Here is a 19,497-nt window from a genome sequence, read left to right as displayed (position 1 = left end):
ACAATTAAATATTTATACTCTTATGTATAAGATATAAAGAAGGAGTCTTATTCAAAAGATTCAAAAATCTTAAACAGTTACTTGAATCAATTGACGTTAATATATAAAAGTTAGATTCTTAAATTTTCAACGAACAAAATTAATTAAGAACGAAAAGTCTCTATATGAATCATCAATGACTATTATAATCTAAAAAGTTTTTCAACTTCAAGTGGAGCACTTCCAATGGCATTGCTGCATTTGATTAATTGATTCAACATATCAAATCTTTGAGTATAACTTAATGTCATTTTCACATTATTTAAAATAACATGTTTGTAACATTTCAAGTACACAACTTTGTAAAAATGAAATTGAAAACCACAAATTAATTAATATTACATAGCATACCATAAGATTTGAGATTAATTTTGTATTTATTTTTTTATAAAAAAATTTATGTTAGACATCACTATAAAATTTGAGATCGGAACTTTAAGTAAGAATCACAATTTGTCACTACATAAAAAAAATATTATTAAAAAAAAATACAAAAAATTATGAGAAATTAGACCAAAACTCATATATTAACAAAAATATTATATAGATAATTTATATCTATTAATAAAGAATTCTAAAAAACTAGATAAAAGTATATTATAACAATGAAAATACTCTCTATAAACATAAAATAAAATCGTATATAATATTTATTTTTATAATTCTTAATATTAAAAATTCCATTGTAAAGATATGAAAAAATTATAATATATTAATAAATACAAATTTTACCTTATTGAATCTATTTTATGAAATTGAGGTTGCACTAAATTTTGCTCTCATAATATTTAATATTAAATAAATTAGTTACATTGTTGTCTTAGACACACTCTTAAAAAGTTTATTAATTTATAGTGGGACTGTTAGTAGAAAATTGATAGAAAATGTGATTGATGTAAGAATAATTTTTTATTTATTTTAAAATAGTTTTTAAATTAAAGTTAAAATAAAAAATGATTATGAAATTTCAATAAACGAAAACTTATTTAAAAAAAAATAATATATTAAAGTAAAATATTAATTTGATATTAATTTATTTCACTTATGATATAATGTATAGGGTGAAATGAAAGTAATGGAGTGATCGAGTGAAGAGTGTTGAGAGAAGAGAAATAGCAACACGTGAAGGTCGTTTAGCAAAAAGTGGGACCCACATTAATTCCGTTAATAATTAAAAATTAAAAATTAGAAAATAAAAAAGTAAAAAGAAAAACAGAAACGTTTGTTGGTGATGAAGGATTGGTGTGTATAAATAAGGAGGAAGTTGGAAGGGCAAGAAGAGAAGTGATAGCAGAGAGTTTTTGTTGATGGCTTCGTTGGCGATGGTGCAAGGTGATCAACATCGATTCTTCTTCTTCTTTCTTCTTCTTCATTTTCTTCTTCTTCTTCTTTTTCTTCATCTTCATTCTTCATTCTTCATCTTCTTCTTCTTCTTCTTCATCTTCTTTTTCTTCTTCATCTTCTTCATCTTCTTCTTCATCTTCTTCATCTTGTTCTTGTTCTTAATTATAAGGAAAATGTGCAGGTGGAGGTGTGGATGAACGGTGCGTGCAGAAAAGCTATTGGATAGAACACACGACGGAGCTATCGGTTGAGTCAATGATGCTGGATTCAAACGCTTCTCATCTCGACAAGGAAGAGAGACCAGAAGTGCGTCTCGATTCCATTTTCTCCACCATTAACCTTCTTCTTCATCTTCTTCTTCTTCATCTTATGCGTTAAACATGTTTATGTGTCTCTGAATTGCTAACAAATTCATTTACTACTAATTATTCTTTAAATATACTAATTTAAAGTTAATTTATGCTTTAATTATTATTATTAAGAGTGTGAAAGTGAGGTAACTAACTCTTCTCACATGAGTTGATTTACTATGAATTGAGCTAAAATTAAATTAAATTAAGTCATTTTTAATAATTTTTTTTAATGAAACTCGACTTATTACATGTTGTTTGATAAAATGCGTTAATTTATTTAGATATATTTTATTTTCTCTTTTATGTGTGTATAGTAGTACGATTCATGTAACACTGATTAAAACTATAAAAATAGTAACTAAAATGAAAGTGTTAACTTATATTAGTAGACAGATAAATAAATTAAACATTCAAACTATTTAAATACTATTAAATAACATTTTAATCTTAAAAAAAATTGAAATGTCAATTTATATAATTAAAAATAATGAAAAATAATATGAAAAAAATTATTATTGATGAGTTCTTTGTGAATCTATTTCAAACCTAACTTAAACTATTTAACTCGGGAATTAAGTGAGTAAAATTTATTACTTCATATAATTTTTTTTTTATAAAATTCACTTTTACACCCCTAATTATTCTATAAGCATTCCATTTATACTATAAGCTTTAACACTTTTACTGAGACAAATTTATCCTTTAACTACTGCGTTACAAAAATCACCGATTTTTCTAATACAAAACATGTTTTTTTCTCTTATATCTTATGTTCTCAAATTAAAATTTAGTAAACTACAAATTAAATATTAAAGTAAAATTATATTTTTTAACTTTCCTTTTACTTTTCTAAGATTAAAATTTTTACTTTCACTTTGTAATTGGTTTACGTTAGATTTTGAATATTTTTTTTGCAAGTACTTATTATAAGTGTGATAAAAAAATAAAAAAATTTGAGTTTTATAAGATAAAATTAGTTTTTACACAATTTAAATAAAAAAATTAGATAAATTATTCAAAAAAAACTTTTATAATTTAATTTTAACTTACGAGGAAATTTCTCATCGAAATATTTATGAAAAAATTAGCTAAAAGTGTACTAATAAGTCATTACATCAATTTACCACACTGTTATAAAGTGTGTGAGAGCTACATCAATTTAATAAAACAAATATTGTTTTTGGTTTCTTTCCATTAAAAAACATAGATATTAGTACAAAGATAAGATAAGATAAAAAAAAATCTTTTGTTCTTTATCTAATAATTAGAGATAATGGTTGAAATATGGAATATCTAGTTAAAACGTAAAGTTTCATAAGTTGAGATTTTAAGTTTCATAAACTAAGATTTCAGGTTTAATAGTTGATACACATATTGATATGATTTTTTATAAAAGTTATAATTTTTTTTTTCTTTTTATTACTCTTTATCATGGAATCAAATTTACATAAATTTTGATTAACATCCAAATAAAATTTATTTATTAATAAAAAATATACCATTTCTCTAATTTTTTTCACCACTATTTCTTTATAGAGAAGTTGGATTCTTTCTCATTACTATATATGTATACCATTGTTTTTCTATTTGTTTATTAAACATTATCCATTTTAAATATTTTCTTGACAGTTTTTTATTTTTTGTATCAGCAAATATTTTTATGAGAGTAACTCCAATGTAATTGTTGACTTTGGTTCTTAAAATTTAAAAATTACAAAATATCATTAGAGTAAATGAGTTTTTATAAAATTTCTTTATATAAACAGCTACATTATTAGTTTTTAATATTTATATTTTAGAGGTTATTTATTGTGTGACATGATGTAAAATATTAAAAAATTAATTAGTTCATAAAAAAAAATTAATTACAATGTATTCACAGTGCAAGGTTTTTCTTTACTAAGTTAACTAAATATGAGCTGTTAATTTTTGTAAAAATTATTCTAAAATTCATATTTGGAATAACTTTTAATTACTTGATAAATAAATATTTAATTAAGTTGGCAGTATATAAAATTTAAACTCAAAATTAAATGTTTGAAGTGATTTAAACAATAAATATTAAATTAGTTTATATTTTAATGTACTATTTTTTCTTAAGGATTTTGCAGGATTTAATTAACTTTCTCTTATGGTTCTTAGTCTGAAGTACTAAATTATAGGACCACTTTCCCTTTTTTTTATGTGAGTAGCAATGAGAGGCTAGAAAATTTCTTCTTGTACCTTTTATCAGTACCCTTTTGTTTTGTTTTTTTCTTTTCAGAGTGAATGGTTTTGTGACTCATCATCTATTTTTGTCACATAGGTTTTGTCCTTACTACCAGCATATGAAGGAAAATCAGTTCTAGAACTTGGAGCAGGTATTGGAAGATTCACAGGTGAATTGGCCAAGAAAGCTGGCCAGTTACTTGCTGTGGACTTCATTGAGAGTGCTATAAAGAAGGTAATTTCAAATCAAACTTTGAACACTAATTAATAATTATGTTTGTCAACATGAAAAAAATTTGGTCCTAGACATGTTATGATTTCCTTATTATTAAAAACAAAAGAGATAAAAAAAGAAAAAGAAAGATAAAGGATATGAGAAGAAATATTTCTTGTATTTGTTTTTATCTAAGTTTTCTTATATAATATGGTATCAGAGTCATTTCGAGTCTATTTAGGCTTATCAAGTTACTTGCTATCGGGTCGCTGTGAGACCACTTATAGATATATAGTCCACTTATAGATATATAGTCCCGTTGACAGTTTCAATGTGAGGAAGGTGTGTTGGAGATCCAACATTAACTAGAGATTAAAAAATTTCATACTATATAAGTGTATTATAAGTTAATTTTCCAAGGTTGAATTAGGTTTAAAGTATTTTTAATATATTAACTAATGATGATCCTAATTTTTCATTTCACATCATTTTTCTGCAGAATGAAAACATTAATGGGCACCACAAGAATGTCAAGTTCATGTGTGCTGATGTTACATCTCCAAACTTGCAGATTTCTGAAGGATCTGTTGATCTGATTTTCTCAAATTGGTTACTCATGTATCTTTCCGACAAAGAGGTGAGTTTTTGTGTGGAAAATATTAAAGTATAGAAATTTCAATGGCTTTGTGTTCAGGTTAGATATGTTGAAGATAGCATGATGTATGACATAATCGGTTCTGGTTCCAAGTGAAAATGACCATGATAAACCTTCTGTTTTGTTATTAACATGCCACCAAACCCATTCTTCCAAGATGCAGTTGCATAATTTCATGACTGTGAGAAACAGACAAATAGTTTTATTTTTTTTATTTTTTATCGGCAATAAGAAAACAGACAAATAGTGACATGGCTTCCTTGTCACTGCCTCTTTTTGCCCTCTATGGTAAGGCTTTTATCTTTCCCTTTATTCATTTCAGGTTGAGAATTTAGCTGGAAAGATGATGAAATGGTTAAAAGTAGGTGGATATGTATTCTTCAGAGAATCATGTTTCCACCAATCTGGAGATTCCAAGAGAAAATACAACCCAACTCACTACAGGGAACCAAGATTTTACACTAAGGTTTCTTCTTACTCTAATTACTATGCAATCATTATATTTTTATTAACACTAATGCATTGCATCACTACAAATAATTTTTTTTAAGTAAACTAGGTAAAATATCCTAACATTTATTATTTTCATGTAGGTGTTTAAAGAGTGTCATAAGAGTGATGACAGAGGGAATTCCTTTGAACTTTCGCTTATTGGATGTAAATGCATTGGAGCTTATGTACGAAACAAGAAGAATCAAAACCAGGTAACAATATCTTATTTTAGTTTATTCAACTGGTTGAAAATATCTGATTAAAATAGTAAACATGTCATGCAGATTTGCTGGATATGGCAAAAAGTGAGATCAGAAGATGATAGGGGGTTCCAGCGGTTCTTAGATAGTGTTGAGTATAATCACAAGGATATTTTACTCTATGAGACTGTTTTTGGCCAAGGCTTTGTGAGCACAGGAGGACTTGGTATGCTTTGTCACTTTCATATATTTTCTTATGCAATACATTATTGGTATGTTTCTGAATTGAAAGTGCTTATTATTGGTCTTTGCAGAAACAACAAAGGAATTTGTGGCAAAGTTGGGACTAAAAGCAGGCCAAAAAGTTTTGGATGTTGGTTGTGGAACTGGGGGAGGTGACATTTACATGGCTGAAAATTTTGATGTTGAGGTAGTTGGCATTGACCTCTCCATAAACATGATTTCTCTTGCCATTGAACGTGTAATTGGACTCAAATGCTCAGTAGAATTTGAATGTGCCGATTGTACTAAAAAATCATACCCTGAGAACACATTTGATGTAATCTATTCCCGTGACACATTGCTACACATCAAAGTAAGGAACCATCTCTGCCTTTTTAATTTTTCTTTGGTAAAGGCCACACCCTCTTGTGTCTTCAGTTCATTTCATATTTCTAACTTTATTTTCTGCAAATTTTTGTTGATTTGTACAGGATAAACCATCACTGTTTAGATCATTTTACAAATGGTTGAAGCCTGGAGGTACTCTTCTAATAACTGATTACTGCAAAAGTGTGGGAAGTCTATCAGTAGGATATGCTAACTACATACAAAAGGGAGGATACTATATCCATGAGATGAAAACATATTCTCAGGTATGATCACAACATCATTTGGCTTCTTTATCCCAACTGAAATTATGGACAAAATTTCTTTCTGTTTTCTTAGAGAATCTACATTAACCTTGAATATAAACTTTTATTATACAAATTATCAAGATAAAACTCATATTCTGGTGAAATTGCATATAATTTATTATTCATGTTGATATTTCTTGTACATGACATGCTTCTTCTATTCTAAATCATGCACAGATGCTCGAATTTGCTGGATTTAATGATGTCATTGCCATGGATCAATCTAATTTGGTATGTCAGAACCAATGATAATGATTTGCTTCATTGACAACTAGTATATTTTACCTATGATAATACTAGAATTTGTTTAACTTGAATACTTGTGTGTTTCAGTTCATGAAAACACTACAACAGGAGTTAAATGACCTTGAGAGCAAGAAGGATGATTTCATTGATTATTTCTCCAAGGTGTTTTTTTTTTCATGTTTTAAACATTTTATATGTTATTTATGACCCATTCCTATGTGCAAAACTCTTTTAACTAATTCATTCATTAAGCAAAATTGACTGATTTAGGAAATAGCATTTATTTTTTACTGACTAGAAGGTTGTAAAACAATCAAAGATATTTAAGTAAAAAAAAAACTAATGCAAGAAAATATCTTAAAAGAACACATTTCTAATAAGAATCTTACATACAACACAGATTTCTAAATGTACAACATGTTGCTCCCACTAAATGTGAGTCCAATTCCATGAGTTTCACATAAACTTCAATCCACAGAAGAGATGTTAATGAAAAGAGAATGTCAACATTGGTGACATTTCTTTTATTGTAATTGTAAGTTTTATTTTGAGAGCATTCATTGATTGATTGGTGGAAATACTTGGTTTCAGGAAGACTACAATAAAATTAGTGAAAGATGGAAGGCCAAGCAGATGAGGGGTGCAGATGGTGAACAAATATGGGGCTTGTTCATTGCCAAGAAAAAATGATGCTTCATTCTCATCATATCTCTTATTATGCCTATATATTCTGTTGTTATTTATATGTTTTGAGAAAAGAACGTTTGTGCACTCTAGCACAACATAAACCATAAAATGTTCTTGACTGATTATGGTTTCCATGCTGCAAATATATTTCAATACCTGCTTCTAGTAACTATCTTTCTACTTTGGAAATTGTGGATTGAAAAGTTGAAACTAGATTAGAAAAATAAACCAGTTTGGTTAGCTTCTGAAGCACTTGAAGCAACAGGTGAATTTCACTGTCTTACTGAAAAATCTAATCAACAACATGATAGTCCATCTTTTAGGGAAAAGTTTTACTGTCTATATGTTTCTAATAAGCTCTAACAAAACTTTTTCCAATAAAAAATAAATGTGATCCATGAAAACACACACTAAATAATAGCATCCATTTAAAACTCATGCAGTAAAATAAACATCTATATTAATAATTACGAAAAATATTTTCTTTTAATTAGGATCCTGTGTGGCATCCGACACATGCTCAAAAACATCATTGATTTTCTTAATTGAAACCTTCTCCCAATATGAGTATGAGTGTCAACAGCAGAACAACCAACAAAGTAACTCCTTTTTCCAATCACTTCTACCACACCTACTGGTCTATCCATACTCAGTAAAAGACTCTATCTCTACTTGTGATTTCAACAAGCCTCTAGTGCCCATTTCCCGAAGAAATTTCTCTGCCTTATCAGTCTCATCCCTTTCAAGGAGTGCACAAATCATTATTTCAAAAGTTATAGCATCGGGCATGCAACCATTGTCTTTCATCATGCACCACAAGGTCAATGCCTCATCAAGTAAACCCTTTTTACATAAACCATTGATCATAGCACTATATGCGAGTACATCGACACAGTAGCCTTTAATCAACACATTTTGAAAAATCTGTCGGGCATTCTCAATTCTATCCACTTTACACATTCCATCAATAAGTATTGTAAAAGTGTATATGTTCGGCCGAATTCCCTTCTCTGTCATTTTACTGACTAATTCAATTGCCTTGTCTACATGATGGTTTTTGCATAAAGTGTCCAATAAGGTATTGTAAGTGAATAGATCTGGTTGTTGATTTCTATCATGCATGTCCTCAATCAGATCCCAAACATCAGAGATTCTCCCAGATTTGCATAAACCATCAATAAGAGAATTGCAAGTCACTGTATTTGGAACTATATTCCTCCTATGCATTTCCTGAAAGAGATTCATGGCCTCGTCCACCCTTCTACTTTTACATAATCCATTAATCATAATATTGTAACTGTAAATACCAGGGGTTACTCCCATTTGGATCATAGAATTGAATAAATATTTTGCATTTTCTACTTCATTAAGTCACCGTGAATTCCCTTGAGCTCCATTTGCTTAAAAAGCGAAATAGCAGTGGAGTAGTTTTTCATTTTCACAAGGGATCCCAAAATCTTTCCAAATTCGAAGATGGGAGGAATAGGGTGCATACGAAGGAAGCGATTGAATTGGGAAACAGAGTCATCTTCAAGTGATGGGGTCTGAGAGTGAGAATGAGAGTGAAAGAGGGAATTAGAGTTTGGAAGAGAAAGAGGAAAATGGGGGACAGAAGAAGAAAGAGAAAACCTTAACATTCTTCTTGTAACATTATTGAAGAACAGTGTCATCTTCAAAAATGGGGTCTGAGAGTGAGAATGAGAGTGAAAGAGAAGAAGGAAAATTGGGCATTGGAAGATGTACTGTAAAAAACTTAGGTAGAGTTTTTAACTTCACACAATTGTTTTTTTTAATTTAAATGCATATATTAATAAGGTTGACTCTTTTTAGTGAATTGTAGAGTTAAACCTTAATCTCATGCCATAATGAATAATTTCATTATTTACTTCACTATAATACAACTTGAATGGTGAATTGAACATTTATATTAAAAACTTACAATAGATATATACAACAACATTACTTCAAAAGCAAAAAAGTGTTAAAGGCAGTGAGTGAGAAGGGGAGTTGGCAGCCATGTCCGTGGAACTCAAGCTCTCTCGTTCCAATCGTATCTATCGACCTTCGGTAAAACCTTAATCTCTCTTTTGTCTCTCTCTATAAACATATAAACATATAAACATGGTTCATCATTTCATTTTCCAGGAAGCTCTCGAAGGCAAAATCATTGTCAAAACTCAGTCTTCAATTTCCCACTATGGAATTCGCCTCACTCTCAAAGGATCCGTCGTATTGCAGGTACCCTCTTGTTTAATCCTTCACAAAATGGCCAAAATATGTCAACTTTATGCTCAAAATCACTCCTTTCTCATTGGGTACCTTTGATTTTGAAACATGTTTTGATGCCATGTTGAAGGTTCGTGGAGGATCAGCTGGGGTTGTTGAATCCTTCTATGGCGTTATTAAGCCTATCCCAATTGTGTAAGTTTTCAAAAATAATTGGTGTGCATTCACAGGGAAATTAATAATTATGATTTTTGTTCCATTTTTAAAGAATTTTGGCCTTTATATATATATAATTTGGATAAGTAAACCATGATAGTTATCCTTATATTATAACTACATGTTCTATGGATAACTCAAGCATTTTTGTAAGATCAATCTCAGTTTTTAATGGGATTTAATCTATTCTCCTTACCCTAGCTATAATTCACCTATAGTAGATGTCAATCTATCTGCACTGGGTAAAACCTTCATGAATGTATGCTGGATCATTTGATTTTGTTTTCATGGTAAAAGTGTAATTGTACCTTTGACCCATCACTTTCATTTAGGATGCTCTATAGCTAAATTGAGCTAATAAGGCCATTATTGGTGTTTGAGAAAAAAATCTGAAATAATTCCTTCACATGTTTCCAAATTCTTTTGCTCACATTAGTACAACTGTGCTTGATTCTTGTGATTGGCTTCTAACAGGAACAGGACCATTGAGGTTAAATCTTCTGGAAAGATTGGTTTGGGTACATCAGAGGTAGTGTATCCATAGCAAATGAATGGAAGTTCCTATTCAAAGCACTTTTATTTTGTTTAGTTACTTACTTGGCTACAATTTATTTCTTGCATTTATCATCTGTGGTCTACTGGAAACAAGATTGAGCTACTCAAATTGGATTTTTTTCATGTTTTGTTCTTGTTTGTTTTGTAGTTATATCATTAAAGCTTCTAAATAAGAAAATAATCTGAAAAACAAATATTACTGGCTTGTGATTCTCATAGAGGATTATGCTTATTTATGGTGAATTTCCCTTCAAATCATTATCTGAGTCATCTGCTTTAAAATTTGTTTCATACATTATATTTGGTAGATCAAATGTGTCTTTTCTCATCAAAATTCATCTTGGTTAAAGCAATGGAATTTAAATTTGAAGGAGAGGAGCACTAAAGTGTTATTAGTATGTGATATAGCATGTAAAATGTGATTCAGTTTTAATAATTTTGTAAACATTTCATTTTTAGAATCTGCAACAGTTCTTTCTTCGTATTTTCTCCCTGATCTCATTTATGTGTTTATATGCTATTAAGTGGTCTGGAATACTCTGGATATGATTTCATAGCTTTGCTAAGAGTATGATACTTGGCCACTTAACTAATTTGAATTTCTGAAATATTTGAATACTGTACTCTGCATGTGTGCAAAGCTTAGATACTTATTGATGAAGTTCTCAATTTAATACTTGGTTTTGTGACCTATTTTCTCATGTTAATACTCATTGTAAGTTTTGCAATCTTTATGGCAGATACCATTTTCACTGAATCTGCGACAGCAGGACAAAAATTTAGAAAGATTTTATGAGACGTTCCATGGTGCAAATATAAGCATCCAGGTAAAATTTTCTAGGAAGTGCTTTGTTTATATATTTTTTCATTTCTTGACATCTACTGAAGAGTCTAAAACTAATCTGCTGCCAGTGTAAATTCTTTTCATTATACACTTGTCACTGAACATGAAAGAGCCACATAAGGTAACAAGATTTGGTGAGACCTTATAGTTCACTGGTGGTATAAAGTTTTGCATTGTCAAAGGATCGCAATAACATCATTTTTCATTCCTATTCCTTTTTATTTTTTATTTTACATAATTTATTAGGTTGGTGATTGATAGCCTCTATAGTATTTGGTGACTGTAGATATACCTCGTGGATACTTGCATAAATCATTATCAGCAACAATGGAGTTCATTGTTGAAAGTGATAAAGGTAAGATTCTGTTTGGCCCAAATCTATATTCTTTATTTTTTATATGTGAATGAGTAGAAGTACTAAACTACCAGTCTCTTTTTTTGTGGAAAAAAACTTCAGCTGATCTTCTACAAAGACCACTTTCTCCAGAGATGGTAATCTTTTACATCACTCAAGACACTCAAAGGCATCCTCTACTTCCTGAAATAAAATCTGGTATGTCCATTTACCTTCAATTCCGGTCTCATGAAAAGACAGACAGAAATAAAACAAAAATCGCACAATTGTTATGCCTTAATATCTCACATCACAAGTTGTAACTCACTATAGAGGACTTGAATAGGTTATAAAGATCAATGAGAGTGTGGCTCATGCAATGCAACAATGATATGTTTGAATAGGTGGATTTCGGGTGACAGGAAAAATCTCAACTCAGTGTTCTTTGTCTGGTCCTATCAGTGGTGAGTTAACAGTAGAAGCTTCTGCAGTTCCAATTCAGTCAATTGACATTCAGTTGTTTCGAGTCGAATCAATTCTTCTTGGGGAGAAAATTGTGACTGAAACCTCTCTGATTCAAACAACACAGGCAAGTGATGTTGGATTTGTATCGTATTAGAGCATGTCATTTCAAAATAAGCTGTCAATTGTATTTTTATTTATTAGCAGATAGCAGATGGAGATGTATGCCGACATTTGAGTCTGCCTATTTATGTAATACTACCACGTCTTGTGACCTGTCCAACAATCTTAGCTGGGTATGTGCTTTTCATCATGATTCTCCTCCAATTTATTTCACAAGAGTTATGTCACATTACACCCAAAACTGAACACATTCACACATGCATACATAGACATCAACATGATTATTCTTCTCCAATGTGCTTCTAACTTTTTCTTGTTGAGCACTTTTCACTTCATAAATATCTTCTCATGAATTACTTTGTGCTTGTAAAAACTCATTTTTATGGCAATACTGAATCAATTGAACTTGATGTTTATGCTATCACTTTGGTGCAGTCCCTTCTCAATTGAGTTCAAAGTTGCAATTGTTATAAGCTTTCAGTCAGAGCTGAGTAAATTGCATAAGAAATCTGACCCCAAAACTCCAAGACTCTGGGTAGGTGCACAGGTCCCTCCCTTGTTAGATTTGTGATCATTTTATGAATCTTCACTTTGAAGTATCATTTTTATTTTATGCTACCAAACACATGTTTCTGACTAACAATTTCCTTTTTGTGAACTTTCAGCTGGCAATGGAAACATTACCACTTGAGTTGGTTAGGGCAAAGTAAGAAGATTTTTTTTGTATAGTTTCTGAAAATATGACTTGATTTCATTTTGTGAATAGATATGTAACATTGCTTTACTCAAGTAAACATTTTAGATATTTGGTTATTTCAAGTTTGATGTAATGTAATTCAAAATTTACGTTTCCAACATTTCAATGTGTTTTACAGAAGTATTGCATTGAAATAAATCTTCATCTCTCATATAGAAACTAAACTATTCATTTTGATAAAAAATTCCAGTAATTTTAAAAATCACAGGTGAATCTAGAAAACTAGTGAGGGAGGGACAAAGTTTTTTTATTACTAAATTTTTAAAATTTAAAAGTGAATATTTTATATTAAATTAAAGATATCTGTTTTTTATTTATTTATAAACTAAATGTTATTCTTGTTATCTTCATCAACTCTACTTTAAATTTTGATGTACTATATTAATAAAAGATAATTTTTTATTTTGATGCTTTATTTATGTAATTTTCTCCTGATTTTTAAATCACTTGTCTTTATTTTTTATTTAATATAATAGAAAATTATTATTAAAAATGAACATATTTTAATTACATTATTTAAATTGAATAACATTTATGCCGTGCATGGAAAACTGGTAGATTAATATGGTATATCAAAATTTGAATTTATATATTAAAAGTTTTGATATCAGTAACTGTACACATGAAAATTAGCTAGATTTAAAAAGGGTAGAAAGTAGATTGTTGAAAAGGAGAACATTGTTGGGAGAAACCGTACTCTCAACAGAAATGAACACTATAAATTTATTATACCATGTAATTGAATGTTTGAGTTTAATAATATTTTTTTATAATTTTTATTAGTTTTTGTGCTAAGAGGGTCTGTACAACCAACATCATGTGCGAAACTCGATAGGCTTAAACAGAATTAGCAAGGATAATAAAAAATAAGAGTTAGGTAATCCACTTCTAAAGATGACCTAACCAAGTTCTCTAATATGACCTAATGAGAAAGGTGCACTACAATAATATAAATAATATCGATTCCAAGAATCAAGTACGTCATTATACAGTACTTAGAATACCAGTGTCGAATATTAAATTTGACTTGAGTGTCGGAGTGTCTTCTGTCGATATCATCCAAGTCTGGACTATGTGAGTGGAATGAGGAGAGGAAGGAGCTTGTAAGGAAAGGAACTGAAGTCCAATCCAACCAACCAAAGAAGAAGAAGAATAGTTTCAATCGTTTTCTAGGTTCCAACTTCGTTCGAAAACCGTTTTTATATTAAAAACTAATTCAAATTTACTTACATGTATATTAGTGATTTTCATTTGTAAGAATAACTCTTTTATAATTCCAAGATAATCATTTTTCTTATATAAAATCGAGAGTTTAATATTATATACGAGGTTACTTATTATTTATAATGAATTTTTTAATAACAAATTTAACAAATCTTATAGGTTAAAAAAATTCCATTTTGGACAATCAACCTCGGCTAATTTTGATTATGCTGAATAATTCAAAATTGATTATATTTAACTTTAAAACTGTCTGGTTTTATTGATGGGATCTGCTTAACTTTGTTTGGATTAGTTTGGCATTGTGGTCACAATTGAACATACTGAAGACACATAAAACAGATCCGCCCCAAAGACTCTTTAACTGAAGAAATTGTTGGGTGTTTTACTCAACATTGCTATGTAAATCATGTACCATTTTAATAATGAATTATGATCATGATTTACTAATAATTATTATCGTTTAGCAATTAAATTGAAAAGATAGATAATTTATCACAAAAGAAATGATAGTATAGACAATGTGTTAGGATAGGTCCAATAGGATACACGTTGAGTCTAGGTTAACCTAAATCTCACATATATATATAAGTGAGATATATAAGTCAGATATTCTGAAAAACTCTAGTTTAGTAATCTTAGTATTCTGAAGGCTTAACCATAGTTAAGCATAGAATATGTAGCTGTTGTTCATACTGTTATATCACAATGTCAAATAATCTCAAATCGTTTATCAATTAATCAAAAACTAAATTCAGTTATTCAATGTTAAAAACTCGTCTTTATTAAAAGTTCAACATACACAAAATTTTCAACTTCCAATTACAAACATTTTGCTACACAATGCTACATTTAGGAGCGCAAAACAGCACAGCTTATAATGGAGAATTCAAACTTGGGACAGTGATAATTATTTGAAGCAAAAAGTGATAATTTTAGAAGGCAAAGTTCAGGTTGTAAATCATAATATGCAATACAAGATGTCTTCTACCTCACTGCTAAGCCACTCCAACAACATCACTCAAGTGAAAACTCAAACAACATGGTGTGTTCATACTTCTCACCTGGACGAACCACAACAGATGGAAAATTTGGCTGGTTTATGGCATTAGGGAATCCTTGTGTCTCCAGACATAACCCTGCATGCTTTCCATATATGGCCCCTCCTTTTCCTTGAACACCATTAACATAGTTTGCAGTGTAAAATTGCACACCAGGGGCATTTGTCCATAAGTTAAGTACTCTTGAACTTGATGGATCCCTCACTTTTGCAGCATGCCTCAAACCATCTTTCTCTTCTCCACAATCAAGCACATAATTGTGGTCATATCCCAATCCAACCTCACTAATGTTGTTGCCTATTCTATTCTCAGATGTAAAATCAAAAGGGGTATCCTTCACTGACATTATTTCACCAGTTGGCACAGTATTCTGGTCCACAGGAATGACATGATTAGCCCATATCTGAATTGAATGGTCAAGAATGTTCCCTGAGTTGTGACCAGCTAAGTTCCAGTAGGTATGCTGAGCCAAATTAACTATGGTGGGTTTGTCCTTTGGCACTCCTTCCATGTCAAGCCTCAGAGTTGTGCTTGAGGTGAGTGTGTAAGTGGCTGTAATGGTGATATCCCCAGGATAACCTTGTATTACAGAAAACAAAAGCTGAATAAAGACAAAGGAAGAGCATAATGATGCTTAAGAGTGAGGAAGAAAGAGAGAATAGACACTACCTTCCTCTCCATCGTGACTGTGATACTTGAAAGTAATTGAGGGGGTTTCGCCCTTTTTATGTTCAACTACCTCCCATACCTTCTTATCAAACCCAACATTTCCACCTGAAATTTGGACAGGAGATAAGGGATCACGAAAACAACAAACAAAAATAATAGATCATTGTAAAGTTTCTTTGTTTAGATCATTGTGCTATTTTAAATAAAAGTGCACACAATAACATCTATCCATCATCATTTGATGTCCATCATTCTTGAAAATAATGATGTTTTGCTTGACAGATCCATACATGTTTCGTCTTTATTTTCAAAGCCAGATTTCAATGGAATGGAGGAAATAAATAATTGTTAATATTTTCATAATCATTACAATAAGATCCTAATCAAATGCATATATTTCAACACAGACATTGCATGATCCACTACTTCAGATGGCCAAAAACTTTATTCTTTAACTTGAATCACAATAGATGGACAGAAAAATCTGAAAGGATTAGTTTAACTACACAATGCACAATTAACAATTTTACAAATGAAGACTATGAAAACACAGAATTGATACCATGGAGACTGTTTGGGGGTTTGTTCAGAGGCAAAGAGTACTGAACTCCATCAAGTGTAAATTTGCCATCCTTGATTCGGTTGGCAACCCGACCCACAATGCAGCCAAAATAAGGAGCAAGACCTTTCTGCTTCAAACCAACATAATTCAGTAAATCGTCAGAAAGAAACTGAATATTATACATATAATCCTTCAAAAGTCGCATTCATCAGAGGTGTCTTAAAATTTGAATTTGAGTTCAGCCATAAATCAACTCCAAAATTTAATCAATGAGAAATCTCTAACCTATAACACTGATACGGTCACGTACATATGTATAATTTCTAAAAAATATAGGATAGGGAGAAACAACTATATATTATATAATTATGAATTATATAAATTAATAATAAAAATTTATGTGTAAAAATATATTTTTCATGACAAGTGGAGGATTGGTTCCTTATTTAAGTATCATACTCAAAATTCATACAATAATTTTGAATATTTAGAAAATACATGTGCTTCTTCTTTTCAAAAATTAGTAAGAATAGTGTTAGATTGTCAGAAATATAACAAATATTTTTTGAATAAGACACTTCACCCTTCCTAGAGTCCTTTTAAGAGGAGTGTCCGAGCCTTATAGTCTCCGATACTCCCTCATGTCAAGACGAAACATTTCAATCATGAATTTCACAAAAAGATCACTTCCATGGATTCTCACAGGGCACCCACCATTGTATTGTTTAAACCAGAAAGGTAGAATTTTGAAAAGGGAGAGAAGATACCCATCAACCAAACAAGCCTCTCTAAGCTAAAACAAAACTACCCATTACGATTGACGCCAGAAATCCAATAAAAGAAATCGCAAAATCAAAAGGGACCTGATAGGATTCAACAGAATCGAGGCCAAGAACGACGTCGGATAACACCCCTTCAAAACAGAGAGCACGTCACGAATCAGTAAAACGCAAACACGATTGAAGGTAAGGAAAAGCTTCAAATGAGGAATTTGAAACGGATCATAACCATCTTTTCCGGGAACAGATAAGGAGATGATGGTGCATCCGAGATTGGTGAGAAGAACCTTCATGCTGCCATTGCTGAGCTCAAAGGTCTCTGGTTTGGGGCTCTGATCCGCCATTGGAATTGAACAGAGAAGAGAGAGAGTGAGAGAGAGAGTATGAAAGTGAGTGAAGTGATGAGATTGAAGAACATATAAAAAGAACTGATCCAAGTGAACATTAACTGCTACGATACGAGGTTATTGTAACAAACAATGTTTCAAAATTCTACTGTTATCTTTTTCTTTTCTCTATCTTTTATCATATCTAAATCAATCTTTTCAAAAGAGTAAAAATTCTGTTGGGTTATTTTTTTTTATGCAAAAAAGATTTTGTCATCATCACACAGTAGTAGCATGATATGTAACAAGATTATCATAAAAATATTCATGATATATAACTGTTAATTGTTAATAACTGATACTTAATATTTGCTTTAAAAATGGTTTTGATTTTGACTCTATATTAGTAAAATATATAATTAATTTTTTAATATTTAAATTACCATCAATTTTATTTCTTTGTCAACTGCTACAAACCACTACGTTATCAGAGAATTTCAGAAAAGAAATCAAATTAATTTTGATTTAAAAATTAAGAGACTCAATTAAAAAATTTAATACTGTATAGCCATCTTCCGAAAATTAGAAGATATGGAAAATAAAAGAAAGTTATACACCTGCACTTTTTTTTTGTTAAGTTTGGTTTTGCATTTTTTTTTTAACGTAGATTTGTATCATATTCATAGATGATAGATGCTTTTTAAATGTGTTATGTAAATCAATCATCTATAGTTAATACAATTGAATTTGAATACTTATACTTATAGAGTACAAACGCTAGTTTTTTACACGTGTCACAACCACGTTTTTTTGAAAATAGATAAAAAAATATACTAAAAAAGATGTTGTTCTCGATTTTTTTTTCACGCATTTCGTATATAGATGAAGAATGCATTTGTTTGAATTGATTTAAAACTAATATCACTTTATTATTATTATTATTATTTTTTGTCAAAACACTCTACATATTTAAGACTTCTACTAGAACCTATTATTCAAGCTTTTTTTACCATTATTGACTGAATTCTGACATAATTGATGCTATTTGTAACCTTATTGTTAAAGAAAATCAAAGAATACGTTACAGATGTTTCAGATTATCAAATTTTGTAACTTGCTTTTGGCACATTATTCTAATTTTCTTTAAAATTATTGTAAACTTAATTTCAAAACTATGATTACAAAAATATCCTAAGATTCGGTTGGGCAATTTCTTCAGTATCATATCAATTTCAACACTATCATATCAATTTTAATCTGCAATCTATCATTTTTTCAAATTTTCAAAATTACTCTTATTCCAAATTTGAAAATAAGATAGTAAATATAATTCAAAAATATAAAAAAAATCCAAAACACAATTAAAAATAAATTCCGAATAAAAATTTTCAAAATTCAAAAGTGTGTTTCTACCGAAAATTGAAATCCAGAATATTTTTGGATAAAAGATTTCGAAATTAATTTTTATTTGCAGCTCCTTTTATGTAAGGTTTGACACTTTTGTCATTTTCAATTTACATCTTAGAATTATATGGTGTAGGGAGAAATTGCCTTCGGTATGCACTTTAATGAGTGTTGGTGATTAGTATAAACATAAGCAGTGAAGGAGAAGTTAATAAGAAAATTAGAAAGCATCTATTGAACCGAAGGAAACAATATAACGAATTCATGAGGAGGTGATATTCCAGTTAGATAAACTACTCTTCTTTTTGCACTCTTCTGATCCATTAAAGATTCATATATTTCAATCCAGTTTTTATTTGATCTGGATTTTACAATTTTTTTCTGATCAGATTTCCGTTTTAGTTTTACAGATTTTAGAAATTAGAAAATCTGAATTTCTAAATTGTAAACTTCTAAACTCTCTCTCCACTATCTCTGAGCGTTATGCACTGAAACGACACGAAATGTCAATTTGAGGACATTCATTTGAGATGCCACTTGAAAAGAGAAAAATAAACTTTTGGATTTAGCTATATATTTTTTTTGGATTTCAGAATTTGAAAT

The 19,497-nt window shown here is 30.0% G+C and overlaps 4 protein-coding genes across 4 annotated transcripts; 2 read left to right on the top strand and 2 right to left on the bottom strand.

Moving 5' to 3' along the window:
* The first annotated feature begins 1,246 nt into the window (after window positions 1–1,246).
* LOC137837936 (phosphoethanolamine N-methyltransferase-like) lies at window positions 1,247–7,524 on the top strand. Its single transcript, XM_068647118.1, has 12 exons — window positions 1,247–1,371; window positions 1,565–1,689; window positions 4,042–4,179; window positions 4,658–4,795; window positions 5,136–5,279; window positions 5,407–5,517; window positions 5,590–5,731; window positions 5,820–6,100; window positions 6,219–6,380; window positions 6,600–6,653; window positions 6,756–6,830; window positions 7,260–7,524. The coding sequence occupies exons 1-12, from the start codon at window positions 1,347–1,349 to the stop codon at window positions 7,356–7,358; spliced, it is 1,494 nt and encodes a 497-aa protein (XP_068503219.1). The 5' UTR covers window positions 1,247–1,346; the 3' UTR covers window positions 7,359–7,524.
* A 470-nt stretch (window positions 7,525–7,994) lies between these two features.
* On the bottom strand, window positions 7,995–8,600 carry LOC137837941 (pentatricopeptide repeat-containing protein At1g63080, mitochondrial-like). Its single transcript, XM_068647124.1, has one exon. It carries the CDS (start codon window positions 8,598–8,600, stop codon window positions 7,995–7,997), a length of 606 nt encoding a protein of 201 aa, XP_068503225.1.
* A 1-nt stretch (window position 8,601) lies between these two features.
* Window positions 8,602–12,972, top strand: LOC137837939 (uncharacterized). The gene is made up of 11 exons (XM_068647123.1): window positions 8,602–9,422; window positions 9,501–9,593; window positions 9,712–9,776; window positions 10,272–10,326; window positions 11,093–11,179; window positions 11,467–11,551; window positions 11,654–11,749; window positions 11,935–12,119; window positions 12,200–12,288; window positions 12,551–12,650; window positions 12,781–12,972. The coding sequence occupies exons 1-11, from the start codon at window positions 9,372–9,374 to the stop codon at window positions 12,823–12,825; spliced, it is 951 nt and encodes a 316-aa protein (XP_068503224.1). The 5' UTR covers window positions 8,602–9,371; the 3' UTR covers window positions 12,826–12,972.
* A 2,031-nt stretch (window positions 12,973–15,003) lies between these two features.
* LOC137837938 (uncharacterized) lies at window positions 15,004–17,796 on the bottom strand. The gene is made up of 5 exons (XM_068647122.1): window positions 17,394–17,796; window positions 17,249–17,298; window positions 16,386–16,512; window positions 15,824–15,928; window positions 15,004–15,733 (listed from the first exon to the last, which is right to left on the bottom strand). Exons 1-5 carry the CDS (start codon window positions 17,506–17,508, stop codon window positions 15,111–15,113), a joined length of 1,020 nt encoding a protein of 339 aa, XP_068503223.1. The 5' UTR covers window positions 17,509–17,796; the 3' UTR covers window positions 15,004–15,110.
* Window positions 17,797–19,497: the final 1,701 nt, after the last annotated feature.

The sequence above is a fragment of the Phaseolus vulgaris genome, chromosome 4 (assembly GCF_000499845.2).
Source record: "Phaseolus vulgaris cultivar G19833 chromosome 4, P. vulgaris v2.0, whole genome shotgun sequence".
Taxonomy (NCBI): Eukaryota; Viridiplantae; Streptophyta; class Magnoliopsida; order Fabales; family Fabaceae; genus Phaseolus; species Phaseolus vulgaris.
The sequence above is the reverse complement of the archived record's forward strand: the minus strand, read 5'-3'. Positions and strand labels throughout refer to the sequence as shown.